An 18,725-nucleotide genomic window follows, 5' to 3' on the forward strand; every position below is an offset into this window, starting at 1 on the left:
TGCAACTTGAGAGGAATAATATTCCTGTCAGTTAGAAGAACCTGGGGAAGGGCTCTGGTTGCCCAGGCTGGATCACGTGTCCCTTCCTGGTTCTGTGGGGGAAGGGGTCTGTTACTAGGGGCAGAGGGAAAGTTCTTGCTCACCCTGGCGCCCTGGCGAACCGAGCAGGAGTGGGCAGGAGGCAGGAGAGTAGAACTGGAAAGGTCAGAGGAGCCAGTGGAGGAGGTTCAAGAAGAAGGAAAGCACTCTGTGGCGGATCACAAAAATAACTTAGGACGTTTATTTCAAAAACGTGGATCAGGGAGTTCCCGTCGTGGCTCAGCAGAAATGAATCTGACTAGTATCCACGAGGACGCAGGTTCGATCCCTGGCCTCGCTCAGTGGGTTAAGGATCCGGCGTTGCTGTGAGCAGTGGTGTAGGTCACAGACACAGGTTGGATCTGGCATGGCTGTGGCTGTGGTATAGACAGGCAGCTACAGCTCCAATTCCACCCCTAGCCTGGGAACCTCCATATGCCTTGAGTGCAGCCCTAAAATGACAAAAAAAAAAAAAAAAAAAGAATCATGGAACCTATTTAATTGGAAGCCTTAGTAGTGGGGACCCAGGGGTCTGGCTAATGTAACAGATCAGTCAAATGTCATTACATTACATTTCTGTCAAATGTAACAGCAAGTTTGAAGATCAAAATGAAAATCTGACAGTTGGGTGATGTTTGGGAAGCCACAGAGCTCCCCTGAGAATGCAGTTTCAGTTGGGAAGGGAGATTGGGGGCAGATGGCGAGTCTCTGCATCCTCACTTCTTCATAACCTCGCTTCAGGGCTGTGTCTGACCCTACAAGAGGCAGCCCTTCTTCATTAGCTCAATCCACTAGGAAAAATCAAAGGAAAGCTATTGGAAAGATGGTTATTCAGGGCCATTCTGCCTTAAAGTGATGTCAGCCAGGAGCAGAGGGAAGAAAGTTTTAAAAGTTTTTAATCTCCCCAAATTATCTTCCCATTCTTTTTTTTTTAAATCATCAATCCTTCCTATGATTAATTACCATGTACTACCAACAAGTTGGATTTCTTAAAAAATATAATTCAGACTTAATTCCCCTCACTTGGTTGAATTAACATTGGTTTACGTTTTGATCTTTTGGAGAAAGTTGTCATGTATTTGAAAGAGTGTATCATCAAGGCATTATACAAATATTAAGCAATTTTGTATTTTGACATTTTTCCATAGCTTCCAAAAGCCTCAGCTGACCTAGTCTGCTCCTAAGTAAAGGACTGCTTGATTTTTAAAACAACAGAGCCAGAGAGGGAGCCTATGGGTTTACCGTTAAGGAAAACTGTCCCTTTCCTCTTTTGCCTTTGGAATCTGGTTGCCACCGAGCTGTGTGTTAGCTCCTCTCCTGTTCCACGTGGAAAAACACACCTGCGTCTTCTAGAGAAAGGTGTGGGGCCCATCTGCCTCGGTCTCCCCTGCTGGAGCTGCATGGTCGTGAGACCTTGTTTCCCCAGCTGCCATCCAGGCCAGCGTCTGCCTCTCTGCAGTCCACACTTTCCCACGAGTGGGCTGCTGCAGGTCTCAGCTTAGCGGGAGTCCTGGGAAGCTCATGAGGCTGTCAGGCTCAGCCACATTTGCCAATGAAACTCTGACAGTGAGGAGACTGATGTTTTGATTTCCAGTTGCCTGACTCCTGTCACTCACTATTCTCTGCCGACTCCCAACGCAGGGAAGAGAGCAGTTTGATTTATGAATAGGCTCCCGAAGCTCAAATACGTGTGAGATGGACAAGGATTTGTTTGTGTGGGTCTGGGTAGGAGGGGGTTTGTTCATTTATATTCTCTTGTTCTTTCCTGTCTTGGCAGAGTATCTGGCACATAGAAAGTGCTCACTAGATATTTGCTGGGTAATTTAAAGGTCGCAAAGCAGAGATACCATTTAGGGGAGGCTTCTGCCACGCTGAAGGTCCAAGCTAAAACAGAGAAAGTGGAAATGGAAAGAGGAGACGTGGCAAGGGACTAAAAGATATTGTGGATTCTAGAAACATCCTCACCTGCAAAATGGAATATACAAGGTTATGCACTGCAGTTTATTAGTAGTAGAGAAAGACCGAAAACCATTTACCTAGGGAACTGGTTAAATAAAATATGGTACATCTACTCGGTGGAATGCAGTGCAGCCATAAGAAAGAATACAGGACCTCTTTTGGTACTGGTTTGGAAAGCTTGTCAAGATATATTACATGAAAAAATAACAAAAGCAAGGAGTGGAATTGTGTATAGTAGCTACCATTTACCAAAGGCAGGAGGGAATATGTATTTCTCCTTCTTTGTAAATGCATGCAGCATCTCTGGCAGACACACAAAGAGCAATATAGGTTTCTGGTAGACAGAAGAAATGGGGGGCCAAGGAGAGAGGAGAGGAGAGACTCTCCTTCTGCCCGATATGGTCGTTTGGACTCTGTGAGGTTTAAACCAAATGAGCATATTATCTCCTTAAAGAATGAAATACAAATAAGCACATACAAACTCACAACTTTGCAAAGCAATACTGTGTGGGACCTACACCAGGGCCTGGAGACAGACTAGGTGTTGGATATGGGAGAAGATGTGGGTGATGACTCTGAACTTGGACCTCGAGTGACTCGGAAGAAGCTGGCAGCTCTGCTGCCTGAGACTTGAGTGAGGAGTGGGAGCGAGGGTGCCTCAGGGCATGTCATGGTTTAGGGCTACCAAGGTGTCCACGGAGCCTCGTCCAGCAGCTGGAAGTCTGAACTTGAAGCTGGAGGGAAAGATCGAGGTTGGAGCTCTGGTCTGGGGCGTTGTTAGCGTGGAGGTCGTGTTCGAAGGCACAGGGAGTGCGTGTCCTGAGCAGCAGGGAGAGGGTGTCACCGGGTCACACACTGCGTTGCTGCTCTGTGTGATCTAAGTCGGGGGGGCGTGGGTGTCACTGCACCAGGACATCCGGGTCCTTTGCTGGGAACAGAAGCTGCAAACGCCCCACTCACCGCTGAGCTCCTCATCCTTGGAGGAATAACCACCACCGCCGTCCTTTTTCCTCAAGGAAGTTATGCTGTTACTAAGAACTCCATTCCTTTGCCTCTGCGTTTTCTGTTCTTTCAAACTTTATATCCTCAGAGGCCAGCAACCCATTTTGGTGCTCACCTCATCTCAAAGTACAGTCAGAACACCGCGAGGACACTCTATAAATAGTGATAGACAGTAGGACTCTTTTTAATCATTGCGTTTAAGAGGCAAAAGGAAAGAGTTTAGGCTGCCCTGCCCTAAATTCACCCAAGCCAGCCCTCATTCTGATAAATCCTGTTTGGCCTTGGATGCAGGCTGCTTGTTTTCTTGTCATCTCCTATAGCAATGAATATGCTTGGTTACAGTGCCTTTCCTTACATATAGGTTGGATTTCTGTAGCCTTTTGTTTTCTTTGAAGAGCTGGCCCCTTCCCCCACCGCTCTCTCTTCCCCTCCTCGGTCTCACAATCTCATTCTTTTGGACCCTCTCAGGCTCAGAGGACCTTGGTGAAGTAAACATTTTCGAAAATCTTTCACAAATATAGTTTGACCTTAAACGCACAGAGGAAGCGGCTTTTCTTCCACTTCGTGGTCTGGATGTACCCGGAGAAAAACCGAGCATGGATAAGCACGGAGTGGGTCTCAGCTGGTCCAGAAAGTCAGAGAACAATACAGAGGTCATTTAAAAAGCAGCCAGGGCCTTCCCTGACTCCTCAGTTACCTCAGGGCAAACTTCAGAGTCAGTTCCACAAGCATTTATTTACTTCTCTGCTTGAGACTGAGACTAATGCTATGTCACATATTGGTATTGACTCTAGAGGGGGTCAGAATAGACTACCCCAAAATATGCCACTTTGGCATAAGGAGGATGATTATTTGGTGTTTTTAGAGCTGCGCCTGTGGCATTTGGAGGCTCCCAGGCTAGGGGTCTCATCGGAGCTGTAGTTGCCGGACTGCACCACAGCCACACAATGCCAGATCCGAGCCACATCTTCGACCTACACCGCAGCTCATGGCAACGCCGGATCCTCAACCCACTGAGCGAGGCCAGGGATCGAACCCGCGTCTTCATGGATCCTAGTCAAATTTGTTTCTGCTGAGCCACGACGGGAACTCCGCATAGGGATTATCTTGAGCTGAAGGCATCTGGGAAAAGGCAGACACAGGAAGACCTCCTGGCCCTTCTCCATCTGCCTAAATGCAGAGCGTGAATGTCTTTTTGTAAAGGTGCCCCGCTCCCCTCTCTCATACCAGGAGGAGGAGAGGAGCCCTTATCACCACACACAAAGAAGGCCCCGGGGCGAGTCTGTGCCCACAAACCTTCCTAATAACCCAGTCCGCCATGGCTTCCCGCCGTGTAGCCCCCTTCCTGGAAAGCCCAGAACCCTCTTCTCTGGTCTGGTCACTTCTCCGCAATTCATTGCCCTTTGGAAACATCGTATTTAAACCCTTCAGTCTCATGGCTGCTTTGGATTTTCTTTTCTGTGCAGCCCTTGTGCATGTAAAATTAGAAATAAAATTTGTATGCCTTTTCTCCTGTCCATCTGTCTTTGTCAGCTTTTAATTCCCAGGCACCAGTTACAGAACAGAAGAGGGTAAAGGAAAAAAAAGCTTTTCTTCCTCAGCAGCTCTGTTCCTAAAGAGAGAACCTTTTGGATGACAGGAAAATCCTGCTTGTCCCTAGATTTCCCGCAGACGTTTTTTCTTCTCTACGTTGCTCTTCAAGCTCACACGCCTTCTTTCTAATGAAGGTTGTGGATGCACAGCCTCTGTTTCTTCAAATAGTTATTGTGCTCAGATTATTTACCATGCCAGGTGCTTCCTATGTATTTTCGCATTAAATCCAACAGGAAGGCACCGTGGTTATCAGTATTTATTGAATTAATTCATTAATCAAGCCCCATTTCACAGTTGCAGAACTGAGGGCCCATGAAAGGCCGCTTCTTGCCTAAGATCAGGCAGTGAATTAGTGGTGGGTTAGACAGAGCTAAGTCAATATCAGGCCACACTTATGCAACACTAATTTCTCTATACGTATAGATGTTAAGTTTAGGATCAGAGTTTCTGTTTTTTCTCTGCGAGACATTTTAAAATAATTTTTTTATTGTCCTGTAAGTTACATCCAATAAAATGCAAGAATCTTAAGTTTACAATTGGATGACTTTGACATTTGCAGCTGATCTGCTTTCTTAATATTATAGCATCAACCGGTTGTACCTAATTGTGTTATCTATGTGTTGAAAGACGCCAATCACTCGACATAGGAAATGCAAGCTTCATCGTGCGCTGACCGCTAGTGCGTGATGTCACACTTTGTCCACTTCCAGGGCTCCCACAGCTTTTTCTTTGTTTGCTTATATCACTGGTATTGTCTCAACCTCTGAAGTGAATTTTTTGAGATTAATCTGAGGCAGCCTTTACAGGATTTTAGGTCTGACTCGAAAACAAATTCCCTGAATATGCTGTGTGATCCAGCTCACGTGCCGCAGCCACCAACCGTGGGTTGTGATGTGAGCACGTGGGGTGTCTTTCCGGAGGCCTGACCCTAGAGAAAGTTAGCAAGTGGTCTCTGTGTTTGCCTTGGCCCTTGTCTCAGTACCTACCTGGTACAGGTGGCCTCACCCTCCTGTGTTACTCCCAGGGCACATGATGGTTCTCCGCAGGTATTTGAAGCTTCTCTCATAGACGTGAAAGGGTTGGCTCCTTGCTTCCATTCATTCACGCACCCACCCATTATGCATAGTATTTAATAAAAGCCACCGAGAGCTAACTCTGTGCCAGGGGTTGTGTTACACGCTAAGGATTTTGCCTTGAACAAAACCAACCGAGAACCTGCCATGGTGAAGCTCTTCTTCTACCAGGGGAGACAGACGTCAATCCAGTAGCCTCGTTGTAATTTCTAGCCTGGGGTGGGGTGAGGGCAGGAAGAAGAAGGAGCCTGGAGAGAGCATTCCAGGTCCTGAGACGACAAGATGCTCAGCACGTTGGAGGAAAGGAAGAAAGGCGTGTGGCTGGAGTGCCGAGATGGGGAGAGCCGGCCAGACAGGACAGCTGGCCGGGGGTGTGTAAGCGACGGTGAGGAAACTCGGAAGTGAACGGGTGACGATGTCGGACCAGCTGGTGGAAGTTAAAGTGTGATAGATTTCAATTCAGGATAGAATAAAAGCTGTTTGACAGGAAGAACGGAGGGCCCGGGGCACACCGTGCCTCTTTATCCCTCACTGCGTGTGAGTAGAGACCGGGTAGCTGTGTTTCAAGTATCTGGCAGAGGATGCGCTATCACAGATAACAGGTTGGCCATCACTGGTCCTCCAAGCTCTGGACCTGGAAGTGTCTGGACATCGCTGGATGTCTCTTCCACCCTCAGATCCTACGGTGAGGCGGCGGGAAGACGGGCTAGGCTCTTGGAGGAAACGGGGTGTCAAATAGTAAGGACCTCGGTGGACTAGGCTGACTAAACGTGGGAGATGATTGATAACTGATGATATTCGCTGATTGATCCTAGAGCTTGAAACCGTGGGAGAGGTCAAAGATGACTCTGTAGCGTGGAGATTGTGAAACTAATCAGGTACCGGCAGAAGTGAGAGACCAAGCCATTGGATCAGTTTTGGAAAAGCATACCGAGCGGCAGCAGGTGCTTCTGGGAAAATCAGGAAAGATAACTGAGCATAAATTAAGCCCAGAGGTGTAAATTTGAGACATGTCAGCAATACCCGTGCTGTGTGAGTGGATATATCCTTTAAAGGACAGATTTAGGGAGCACTTGGAGTTTGGGGACAAGAAGAGAAAGGATGAGCCAGTGAAGAAGACAGAGATGAGATGGTTTCCTGGGATTTCGATGGGGGAGATGCCTTCCCTTGGCGTCTGTGAGCATTTCTCAGAGTCACCTATGGAATTTATTTTGGTTTAAAATGCAGAATAAAATACCGATGTTTAGCTCTCACTCCTGATGAGTCTGACTGAGGAAGTCTGGGGTGGGACCTGGGCCTTTATGTGTTTAGATGAAATGTATAAAGCAAACTTTAAAATGTGAGCAGAGAACAATAGGAGACTATAGGACTTTCATGGTGGTGAAGAATTTCTTTCTTTCTTTCTTTCTTTTTTCTTTTTTTTTTTTTTTTTTTTGTCTTTTTAGGGCTGCACCTGTAGCATATGGAGGTTCCCAGGCTCGGGGTCCAATCGGAGCTGTAGCCGCTGGCCTACACCACAGCCACAGCAACTGGGGATCCGAGCCACATCTGTGACCTACACCACAGCTCTCGGCAACACCAGATCCTTAACCCACTGAGCGAGGCCAGGGATCAAACCCACAACCTCATGGATGCTAGGCAGATTCATTTCTGTCGCACCACAGCAGGAACTCCTGAAGGATTTCCTATGGCAGAAAAACAAAGACCACAAAGAAAAAGATTGAAAATGTCTACATTAGAATTTTAAAGTTCTGCATAATAAAAGAGATCAGGAACAAAGTTAAAATAGAAAAACCACCACCTGGAAGAAGACATTTGTATTTTTGAGTATTTAGAATATTCAGAAATTCCTACAATTCAGTTAGGAAAAGAGCAATATCCTATAAAAAGATAGTAGGCACAGGCAAATCACAGAAAAGTAGCCCCAAAACCAACTTCTGACAATACCAAGCATTGGCTAGGATATGAAGCAAATAAAAACTCACATGTTGCCTGTGGGGGAATAAATTGGTACATTCACTCTGAAAAGAAAATTTGAGAGAGTTCCCATCATGGCTCAGCCGGAACAAATCTGACTAGCATCCATGAGGATGAAGGTTCAGTCCCTGGCCTTGCTCAGTGGGTTAAGGATCTGGCGTTGTCGTGAGCTGTGGTGTAGTTCACTGACACGACTCGGATCCCGTGTTGCTGTGGCTTTGGTGTAGGCCAGCGGCTACAGTTCCAGTTCAACCCCTAGCCTGGGAACCTCCATATGCCATGGGTGCAGCCCTAAAAAGACAAAAAAAAAAAAAAAAAAAAAAAAAAAGAGCAAATTTGATAATATGTAGGAAAAAAACGAAGACACACCACGCATAGCATGACCCAGTAATTCTACCCCTGAGTATGTAATCTGGGGTTGAGATTGTGCTTGTATTCAAGGAGGCATGTACGCAGATGTTCATTACAGCATTGTTTAGAAACTGGCAACAAATGAAAGGTCCAACAATAGGAGAATGAAGGAACAGGAGGCATTGGCCCAGCAGCAGAAGATACAGCACTACGTGACTGATTAGAGTGACAGGTAGCAGCGTGTACACATCTGAAAAACAAATTGTTCTCTCAGAGAAGCTAGTTGCAGGGAGGTAGTCACAGTATGGTACATATTTGTGTAAAGTTTTAGAACATGCTAAACAATACTGCAGTACCAATATAAAAAATAAGCAGGAAATATAAACCAAATTATTTAGTGATTGTTTCAAGGGAAAGAGGTGCAAGTGAGATCAAGGAAAAGTATACAGGGGTTTCAAGTGTATCTATAGTATTCATTACATTACTCTTTACTTTTCTGCATCTTGACATGTTTCCTAATAAAGCAAATTAGAGAAGAGATTGGGTGATTCCCAAATAGTTAGGTTTGAGAACCAGAATCATGCTTCAAAGTTCCATGTGCATTTGAATCCTCAGGGAATCTTGTTAAGATGCAGATTGTCTAGCCAGGACATGGAAACAACCCAAATGTCCATCGACAGAGGATTGGATTCGGAAGATGTGGTATATATACACAATGGAATACTACTCAGCCATAAAAAAGAACAAAATAATGCCATTTGCAGCAACATGGATGGAACTAGAGAATCTCATACTGAGTGAAATGAGCCAGAAAGACAAAGACAAATACCATATGATATCACTTATAACTGGAATCTAATATCCAGCACAAATGAACATCTCCTCAGAAAAGAAAATCATGGACTTGGAGAAGAGACTTGTGGCTGCCTGATGGGAGGGGGAGGGAGTGGGAGGGATCGGGAGCTTGGGCTTATCAGACACAACTTAGAATAGATTTACAAGGAGATCCTGCTGAATAGCATTGAGAACTTTGTCTAGATACTCATATTGCAACAGAAGAAAGGGTGGGGGAAAAATGCAATTGTAATGTATACATGTAAGGATAACCTGACCCCCTTTCTGTACAGTGGGAAAATACAAAAAAAAGAAAGAAAAAAGAAAATAAATCCCTACCTTGATATCAATCTAAAAAAAAAAAAAAAAAAGATGCAGATTGTCGGCGTTCCTGTTGTGGCACAGTGGAAAAGAATCAGACTAGTGTCCATGGGGATGAGGGTTCGATCCCTGGCCTCACTCAGTGGGTTAAGGATCCGGTGTTGCCATGAGCTGTGGTGTAGGTTGCAGACGCGGCTCGGATCCTGCATTGCTGTGGCTATGGTGTAAGCTGGCAGCTGTAGCTCTGATTCCACCCCTAGCCTGGGAACTTCCATAGGCCACGGGTGTGGCCCTAAAAGCAACAAATCAAACCAAACACACACACACAAAAAGATATGGATTGTCTCAATAGGTCTGGGCAGGGCCTGAGAATATGCATTTCTCACTAGCTCCGGGAAAAGGACCACCTGGAGTGGCAAGGGTAGAGAAGTCCTGGTGTCTCTAGGATTCTCGCTGCCCATAGGACCATTGAGAAGTGCCCATCTGGGTAGCACCCCTCCCTTCAGGGGCTGGGCACAGGTGGCAGATTCTCGGAATCTCAGCAGAGAAACCTTGAGAACCTGGGGAGACAAACATTGGAGGGATTTCCCCAAAGAAGTGAAATCTGCAGGTGACCAAGGGAGCTATGCAGCAACATATGTTGTCTGCTGATTTTTTTTTTTTTTTCTTAAATCAGTTTCTGTGTATCACTTTGTGGTCATGCCTGCATAAGTATCCTGGGGAGTGGTATGTCTCAAGCCAAATTATACGCTGAGCTGGAAATCCTCGCCTTGGCCTTTAAGGCAAGGAGAAGCCAGGGTCACTAAAGAGTGGGGAGGGAGGGAGCCGCTGTGCAGACATTACGCTTTGCAGGCATCAAAGGTAGCAGTTCCCAGGTTTCTGGATGGTGGGGTCTTGAGCTGAGCAGAGTGACGGGCTTCTCACGCTCCTGCTAAGGGCACCCGCCTCTGAAGACGGCAGCATATGCTACTCATGAAAGGGATGGAAGTTGTCCAATTCACCAGCGTTGCCATACATGGGTATGATTTGCTCAAACAATACTTTTGTTCCTGTGAAGTCCTTTGTGCTTTATATTTCCCCATTGCACTGAAGTGCTGTGACTGCAGGGACCACACATCTCAGGCTGAGCACCTGGCCCGGTACCTGGTTCCTCATAGACGCTCAGTAACTGTTTATGGAGCGAGTGAAAGAAGTTCAACTCAGATACAGTTTTTTGAATTAACCTTTTTATTTTGAGAGCATCCTAGATTCACTATGAGGTCATAAGAAATAACACCGAGAGGTCCCAGGAACCCTTTGCCCAGTTTCCCCCAGTGGTAACATTGGGCAGAGCTCTAGTTAAGTATCTGTCACAGCCAGGAAATTGTCATCAAGACCATCCACTAGTCTTAGATTGCCCCTGTGCCACCTGCACTTGTAGGTAGGTTCATTCATCCAGCACACGGATAAGACACAGACTGGCTCCCTCACCACAGAGCCCTTTAAGTTGCCCTTTTTATAACCATACCTCCCTCCCTCCATGGTTTTGTCATTTCAAGAATATTATATAATGGAATCACAGTGTCTCACCTTTTAGGGTTGGCCTTTTCCACCCCGCACCATTCCCAGGACATTCACCCAAGTCGTGGCATCTCTCGAGAGTGTGTCCTTCCCATGCGGAGGGATAGCCCGTGGTGTGCCTGCAACCACAGGTTGTTTATCCATTTGCCCTTCCAAGGAGTTCTAGGCTTTTTCCAGTCGGGGCTATTATGCATAAAGCCACCATGAACATGTGTGTGCAGGTATTGGTGAATATATGTTATCATTTCTCTGGGATAAATGCCCACGAATGCAAGTGCTGGCTCATACGGTAACTGTGTGTTTAATGTCACAAGGAACTACCAGCAGGTTTCCTAAGAGGCTTAGCTTACCTCGTACTCCCCCCCACCCCCACCACCCCCCAGCGTGTGCGTGGTCCATTTGCTCCGTGTCCCCGCCAACGCTTGGTGTGGTTGCTGTTTTGTATTTAGAGGTCGAATTTCAAGGGCACTGGCAGAGATGATTGCTGAAAGGAACCTTGCAGTGAAGTTCCACAAGACTTTAGTAACAGCAGAGACCCTGGTAAGCTCCAGGGACACCAGTATGTCCAGAAACTTCGTGGACACATAAGCAAGCATCCAGGGGCTTGGATTTCCTGGGAGCCTTCCATCCTAGACATCCTCCTGCTTGCCTGCTTCCTGGTTCTGAACTCGCTTCAAAAGAGGACAGGATTTTTCCATTTCATCGTTAGAAGTTACTGTATAATTGCAGTTCTGCTTCTTTGTGTCACTTCAGAAGGAGAGACAACTGTTCCCTTCTGTGCAATAAGCTATTCTAGTACCTGTTGTTAGGAGGCCTGGGCTCCCTCCAAGCCTAAAGCTGTAGTCTGGCACATTTTTCAGCTTCTCTGTCCCTCAAAGAGGGGTATCCCTTCCATCTGTCTGTTACTCTCTGCTTATCAAGGGGGTGGAGGTGGTGTCTTGGCGCTCCTGACATTGAACTCCGCTGTTGGTAAGCCTGCTGCTTTTCACGAATTCTCTCTGCTGATGCAGAAGGCATCCTGTCTTTTTCTTGGCCTTAACTCTCCCAGCAGGTCTGGACATGACCGAGGCCTGGATTGGTAGGGTCTGGCCAGTTGTTGGGGTCAGTCCCTACTCTCTGGGCCAGTTGAAGATGGACCCGTATTGCTGAGTTTCAGCCTCCTTTTTTTCCTTACTCAGGTGCCATAACTTTGACTCCTTGGAGGGGGTTGTCCTGCTTTCCGGGATCCTGACTTACATAATGGTAATTTTTCTAGCCTCTGTGTGCAGCTGGAAATCTTTGCTCTCATCCCAGGCCTTCTTTAGCGACTTAACATGAAGGTCCTCGGCTCTGCTCATGCTTGCAAAGCGTGATCCAGCATCCTCACACGTTACCTTGCTAAAACAGAAAGCGTTTCTATTTAGAGCCTAGACCACACTGCGTGTGAGGAACTCTGGTTCTTTTTTGCACCTGCCTGTTTTGGTGACATGCTCCTGGGCCCCAAGTATTTTCTTGGTGAAGTGGCACAGCCAGGCCAACACTTTAGGGGAGGAGCTGCTGTGCTGAGCTGTGATGCTGCCATTAGCCCCACCCCAGTGAGGCCTGCTGCTTGGCCCCAGGTCTCCCTTTCAGGAAGGAAAAAAAAAAAATCTTATTTAAAATTCCTTTTAGAAGTTAGTGATCATGTGTGCTGCATGCCCCTTCCCAGGGTTCTAACAACCTGAGAAGTATTCTTCCTGATCATCAGAGCAATAGTAATAGCTCACTTTGATTGAGTAGTTTTCACGTAATAGACATTGTGCTTAGAATAAACTTTTATTTGTTCTTTTGAGTGTATTCGTTCACCCTGTTAAGTAGGTGATACTATCAACCCCGTTTTATACATGCAGGAACGGAGGCTGGACAAGGCTAAGAACCCTTGTCTGTGACCGAAGCACTTGCCCTTAAGGACTGCGTGACACCTCCTCCCATGCACGGAGACCTTGCTCAAGGCCTTGGCCTACCTTGTAAAAGGGCCGCAGAATGGCTGACAGGTTTCCTAGGGATTCCACAGTCATCTGGAAGCGCAATATTTTTTCAAAATATTGTCTGTGAACCACCTGCTTCAGAATTCTTACCATTGCCTATAAATGTCACAGTCAGGCTGAATCTGGGACGAGGGCAAGAGAATCTGCATTTTTAGAAAGCTCCCCCAGGGATTCTAATGGAACCTAAAGTCTACTAAATGCTATTTTCTTTCAGGGGCGGGGGGCCACACCCGAGACATATGGAAGTTCCCTGGCTAGGGGTGGAATCGGAGCTACAGCTGCCAGCTGCACCACAGCCACAGCCACGCCAGATGCCAGCCGCGTCTGCAACCTACACCACAGCTCATGGCAACGCTGGATCCTTAACCCACTGAGCAAGACCAGGGATCAAACCTGCGTCCTCATGGATGCTAGTCAGATTTGTTTCCCCTGAGCCACGTCGGGAACTCCAAATGCTGTTTTCAATGGCGTACTAATCACAGTTTATGGGTACACCTAAAACCAACAAAAGGGATTCACGAGGCTATTGGGCAGGGGTTGGGCAAACTTTCTATAAAGGTCCAGAGAGTAAAAAGTTTGAGCTTTTTTGACCCTGCATTTCTCTGTTGCAACCACTCAGCTCTGCAGTGTAACACCAAAGCAGCCACCACAGCCTACAGCCGGAGGGTGCGGCTCTATTCCAGTAAAACTTCATGCTTATAAACATGCGGGCGGAGGCTGTCGCTTGCTGACCCTGAGGGTCATCCTGGACCACTGGCCCCCGAGAACCCCTTTTTTGTTGGAATTATTCTTCCACTACTTCCTCTTACTTTCAGAGAGCTGTATCAATGAAGATAAAACTGCCTATGGTAACAGATAACCCCTGAATCTTAATGACTTAAATAAAGCAACAGAAGTTACTTCTCTCTTATCTCACAGCCCAGTGAGGGTACTCCTGCTTGGGATCTTCTGTGTGGTCATTTGGGGACCAGGGGTCCCCTCACGGTGTGGCTTCACTACTCTTGGTCCTCGCAGCCATCGGATGAGGAAAGAGAACCCGGATCAGCCCCGGGAAGTTTGTGTGGGCGTGGTCTGGAAGAGGGACCCATCATTCTACCCACATTTCATTGGCCAGCATCCTCGTGGGTCGGGGTCCAGAAACAGCGGTTTCTGAAGCCTGTGAGGTCCTTGGTCTCTAGACTCTCTCTAGTCCCTCTGTCTCTGCTTGAAACCTATCCAGGTCCTGCCTGGGCCCATCTCTTCCTTGTTAAAAAAAAAAAGCCTTGTTAAGGTCAGCCAGCAGGAGTTAATGCACGGCCTCACTCTGACATTGGGCGCAGGTCTGACCACCTATTTTGCTGCTCTGTAACCTAGATCTCCACCTCTCCAGCCTCTGAGATCACTTTCCTCACTGGCTGCTGCTGGCCTAGGAAGCCTGTGCTACGTATTTTAGGCTGTTGCCATGGTAGCGCCCCACGGCAAGATTCCAACCTCTGTACTAGCTCAGGTAGCACAGAGGCTTTTACAGGTAAACCCAAACTCTGCGGGGTTAACCTACTAAATGTTTATTTGTGGCTCACATCAGCTTCTAATACAGATGTTTTTGGAGGTACGACCTTCCCCTGGGTCATTCAGAGACCTGGGTTTTTTCCATCTCAAAGCTCTTCCATTCTCCTTATGCTCCTCTCCACCCTGCTGGCCACGGGGAAGGAGGGATCCCACAGGCACATCCCTGCTGTCTGTGTTCTCTTAGCTGGAAATCCGTCACGGCAAGAGGAGCTAGGAAATGTAGTCTAGCGACAAGCCCCAGAGGAACCAAAGATGGGTTTGGGGCTTGCATGTGGCATTATCTGCCTCTTGGGCCAGGACTGTCTGGTCTGATGGAGTGACGTCCAGGGGCTCATCAGAGAGAAGGTCAGTCAGCAGGCGGCCTGCCTTGTGCTCACGAGAGGCGCCGTCAGGCGGTCGCCGGCGAGATGCGAAGGGCACGCACATGTCTTCACGAAGGCAGCAAGCATGTACTGTGTGTCCGCTCTGAGCCTGGCGGAGGGCCAGGCCCTGGGGACCAAGCTCCTCTTGGAGTTCTGGGTGGTCCCCTCTAAACACAGCTCTTGTGCTGGGTGCCAAGGGGCCAGAGCGCCTGGGGAGAGCGGAGGGGAGTTGAGGGTAGGTTCTAACACGGCCGGTTTGAGCGCCTCCTGCAGCCCTAGCGCTGTCATCCAGCCTGACTCCCACCATTAGCAAGGGCTGTCTCCGCAGAGGCTTGGAGGAAATGTAATTAGAGGGGGAAAGGGCATCGGAGAGCAGGGGTCCTGTTTCTCTCCCCCTTGGTTGTTTTCCTGGGACGTTGTTTTCCCTCCCTGAGGCTTCTAAGGAGCTGGTTGCTCCAGGATGCAGGGTCGTCATCTTTTTGTGTTTGTTTCTGGCTGTTGGCAAAGCTAGGGAGCCGGCACTGTGTCTTCGAACCCCCTCTGTGGTGCTGAGGGCAGCACAGTGAGGGGGCCCAAAGCCCGGCATCCTTGCTCTGTCCGTGCTGTTGCCATTTGGGTTAGAAGCGGCTGCTGCTGTTGCCGACTGCGTCACGGGCCCAGCTACCACCGAGGAGGCGGGCGGAGGTCTGGGCACACAGCGCTCGGTCCACAGCCCCCAGGCATCAGCTGTCTGTCCAAGTGCAGAGACGCTGCCCTCCCGGGAGCCCACTCTCTTGGTAGCTGAGGGCCGCTAGGGAAGAATTTTGAAGTGTTATGTAAGGCAATGACAACGTCCTCCAGGAGGGTTTTGCAAAAGGGCTGAGAAAATGAGCACGGAGGACATAGCCAACCTGGAGCAGGCCACGGAGGGAAGCTTTGCATCTCTTTCAGAGATTTTTTGGGAGAAAATCATGCCACTAGAAGCAGGAAGGTAGCCTGGGTGAGGTCTAGGACACCCTTCCAAGCTGCTTTCATTCATTTGTGGCCCCGTTTCAGCTAAAGCAGTGAGGACTGCGAAAGGTTAAATCTCTCCCATAAGATGAATTCAGCCATCTCTGTGAAATGGTGAAGCAGAATACCCTTAGACTCTAATCTCATTTCTCTCCTGCTGTCCTTCTTGGAGCCTATCAAATAGTGTCCTGGCAGAGAGTCAGATCTGTGGATGCTAAACATCAGAGTCAGTCTCTTTCTGAACGTGCCAAGAGCGCAGTAACATAGAAAATGTAGCCTCCCTTTTAAGGAAGGATGAAAAGGTACCAAATGCACCTTTCTTTGCATGTTAGATCCCAAATATTTTGGATATATTGCACACGTAATCCCCGGGAAATTTTATTTTCTGTGTTTTATTAGAGTTATTTGCATGACATATTAGAACAAAAACTTATAAAAACTGTTTGTATTTGTGGATCTTCGGTGGTTTCATGACTACTCTTGGGGTCCTGTATCTTACTAACTCCTCAGTGAGATATGTGGCTTTGGAGGGTGTAACTATGCATTCAAGATGCAAATGCAGGAACAATTTTGCCCTTGTTTTAACTGCTCTTCTTCCACAATGCATGTGATTTTTCTTATCTGATTTAAGCGTTTTTTTTGTGTGTAGGGGGGAGGAGTAGGAAAATATTAGTTGCTATTTTGTAAAAAAGCAAAACCAAAAAAACCCCCAAACCTAAATGTACTGGGAAGTTAGACCTTCTGTTAGTCCTAGTCTTTTTTTCATATTGTCATGTTGTCATAAATTCAAGGGGAGGGGTGGGGCCTACCAGGATTTTGAAGGGTTTTTTTTCCCTTCCGTTTAAAGTTTATGTCTCCCATATAGCCTCACATAATGTTGGTTGTTTTTTAATGTTGAGTGTTTGGGATAAAGAGGCTCTCTTAAACGAATGATAATTGCAAGCTTTGTCCCTTGCTTCAAGTTTACTGCAGGGCTTCTATTCCCTTGGTTATACAGAAATGAAATTATAAACCACCAGTAGCCTGGGAAATTTCAATCGATTCCAAATGACTAAATATTTAATTCAATCATTGCCTATCCTTCCAGGGATGACTCGGGTGTTTTTCTTCTTACTGAGGGCTCCATGAAAGCCCGGCTCTGCAATGGCTGCTGAGGACTGTGTCTGTTGCAAGGAGGCTCCCCTGCAGTGAGGAGCTGGGCAAGCCTGTTCCATAGCAGCCCTTTTTGCAAATGGTAGTTGATTTTTGCAGAAGGTTTGTGGCCAGATCGCTATGTATAATACTGATGAAGCATTTTTGTTCCAGCTCTGTCTCGGAAGACCTAGGCTGTAGACGTGGGGATTTCAGTAGGAAACATTATGGATCTGTGGAGCTGGTAAGTTTACACTGTCTGTTCAGTGGTAGTACATTGATTTCGATTTAGAGAGGCTCGCCAAGCTCTTTTGTTGCATATTTGCTGTTAGCCCATGAGAGTACGGTATGAGGATTGGATGGGAATGAATGACTACTGAAAGGCTCTAATAATTTGGTCTTCTTTATCTGTGTGTTTTTTTGTTACGCACTTTTAATCTGTGTCTTTCGGTTTGTTAAAAATATGTTGCGGCTTGGTATTTGTCTCTGTTAATAGTGCATATCCTTAAATAAAATGAATTATGAATTTATGAATTAAGAAAGGTAGCCTATGGCTTTTATGTTATCTTGTCCTTAAAAGTTTATAAACCTAGTTTTGAGGTTTAAATATTGTTGTAATCATATTCTGATTTTCTGTACCTTTGCTCTCTGGGTATGTGATAGGAGTTACAATATTTATGAGCTCTCTCTTTTTTTTTTTTTCCTGTGAAAAGTATATGTGTTGGATTAGATAAATAACTGCAGTAGATAATAGGTATCTGGAATGGAAATAGCCACATTTTTCTTAATGAGAGACATCGGGGTTTGTGTTACGATTTTTTTTTAAATAGTATGCTTTCGCTTTAAAAGAGGCATAATGAAGGCATAGCATAGCCTCAATTTTTCAAAAGACAGAATTGTGAGGGTTTTTTTCCCCAATGGCATGGAAATTTGAACAAAATTTTCAGGAAAATATGTTCATAAGATTCTTTTGATTACCACTTATCACTTTTTAAAAACATTACATTTATTTTTCTATTTATAAAAACTGAGTTGTTGGGATCCATTCGTACAGTACCCAGTTATCCCCGGTTAATATATGCTGCATTCTTGCTGGGTTTTAAAGGTAGAAAAATTTGTTCCAGAACTGTGTGCCAATAGCATTCTACTTGAATTCAAACATATTTTTATTACAGGTTTGATTGTATACCCTGGTCCAGGTATACTCTTGAAAATATACATTAAATGAAAGATTTGGTCCTTGTTCTTAAGGCACTTGCTGTCCTCCAGCTGGACAGATAAGATATGTAATACATCTAAAGAATGAATGTAGTCACATAAAAGACACATTGATTGACTCAATCAATGCCTATTCTGTGTCAGTCACTGGTAGCATAACTCAGACCACTGCCTCTCCTGAAAGAGCAGGTGCATAACTATAATTCGGGGTGGGAATTGGTAAATATTATGAGACGCATACAGAGAGGGCATGGTGGGGGTTGGGAAAAGGAACAACCCAGGCTAGCCAGGAAGCTCAGGGAAGCAGCCTGGAAGGCCGTATGGAGGCTGTGGGATGTGGGTTGGTGGCAAGAAAGAGAGACAGTAGGTATTTGCAAACAGCATCATTCTTGGCAGTGATGTATTCGAAGGGCAGTGAGCAAATTGTCCTGCCCAGAAGAGAGTGTCAGACGGCAGAGCTTAGTGATTACAGAGCAGCTAGGCTTTGGAATCAGACAGGCCCGGGTTCATGTACCAGCTCCATCTCTTATTATCTCTGTGAACTTCTCTGAACCTCAGTGGTGCTTAAGAGCTTGTGCTCAGAAGTCATTCTTGTTTCATCACTTACTAGTCGTATGATCTAGAATTTTTGGCCTCAGTTTACTCATCTATGAAATGGGGGTGTACATAAGATCTCCCTTAGGGTTGTCAGGAGGATTAAATGAGATAATGCACATAAGCAC

The 18,725-nt window shown here is 46.5% G+C and overlaps 1 protein-coding gene across 2 annotated transcripts in view; it reads left to right on the plus strand.

The window, feature by feature from the left end:
- Positions 1–18,725, plus strand: part of GARNL3 (GTPase activating Rap/RanGAP domain like 3) — a 150,324-nt gene that overhangs the window by 22,877 nt on the left and 108,722 nt on the right. The window contains exons 1-2 of one of the 2 annotated variants that reach the window (XM_005660437.3): positions 15,408–15,956; positions 16,960–17,029. In XM_005660437.3, coding sequence (XP_005660494.1) covers positions 15,949–15,956; positions 16,960–17,029 — 78 coding nt within the window. In that variant the 5' untranslated portion in view covers positions 15,408–15,948. Of the gene's footprint in view, positions 1–15,407; positions 15,957–16,959; positions 17,030–18,725 lie in introns of those variants that run through there. The other variant, XM_021069215.1, reaches the window with a different exon arrangement.

The sequence above is a fragment of the Sus scrofa genome, chromosome 1 (genome assembly GCF_000003025.6).
Source record: "Sus scrofa isolate TJ Tabasco breed Duroc chromosome 1, Sscrofa11.1, whole genome shotgun sequence".
Taxonomy (NCBI): domain Eukaryota; kingdom Metazoa; phylum Chordata; class Mammalia; order Artiodactyla; family Suidae; genus Sus; species Sus scrofa.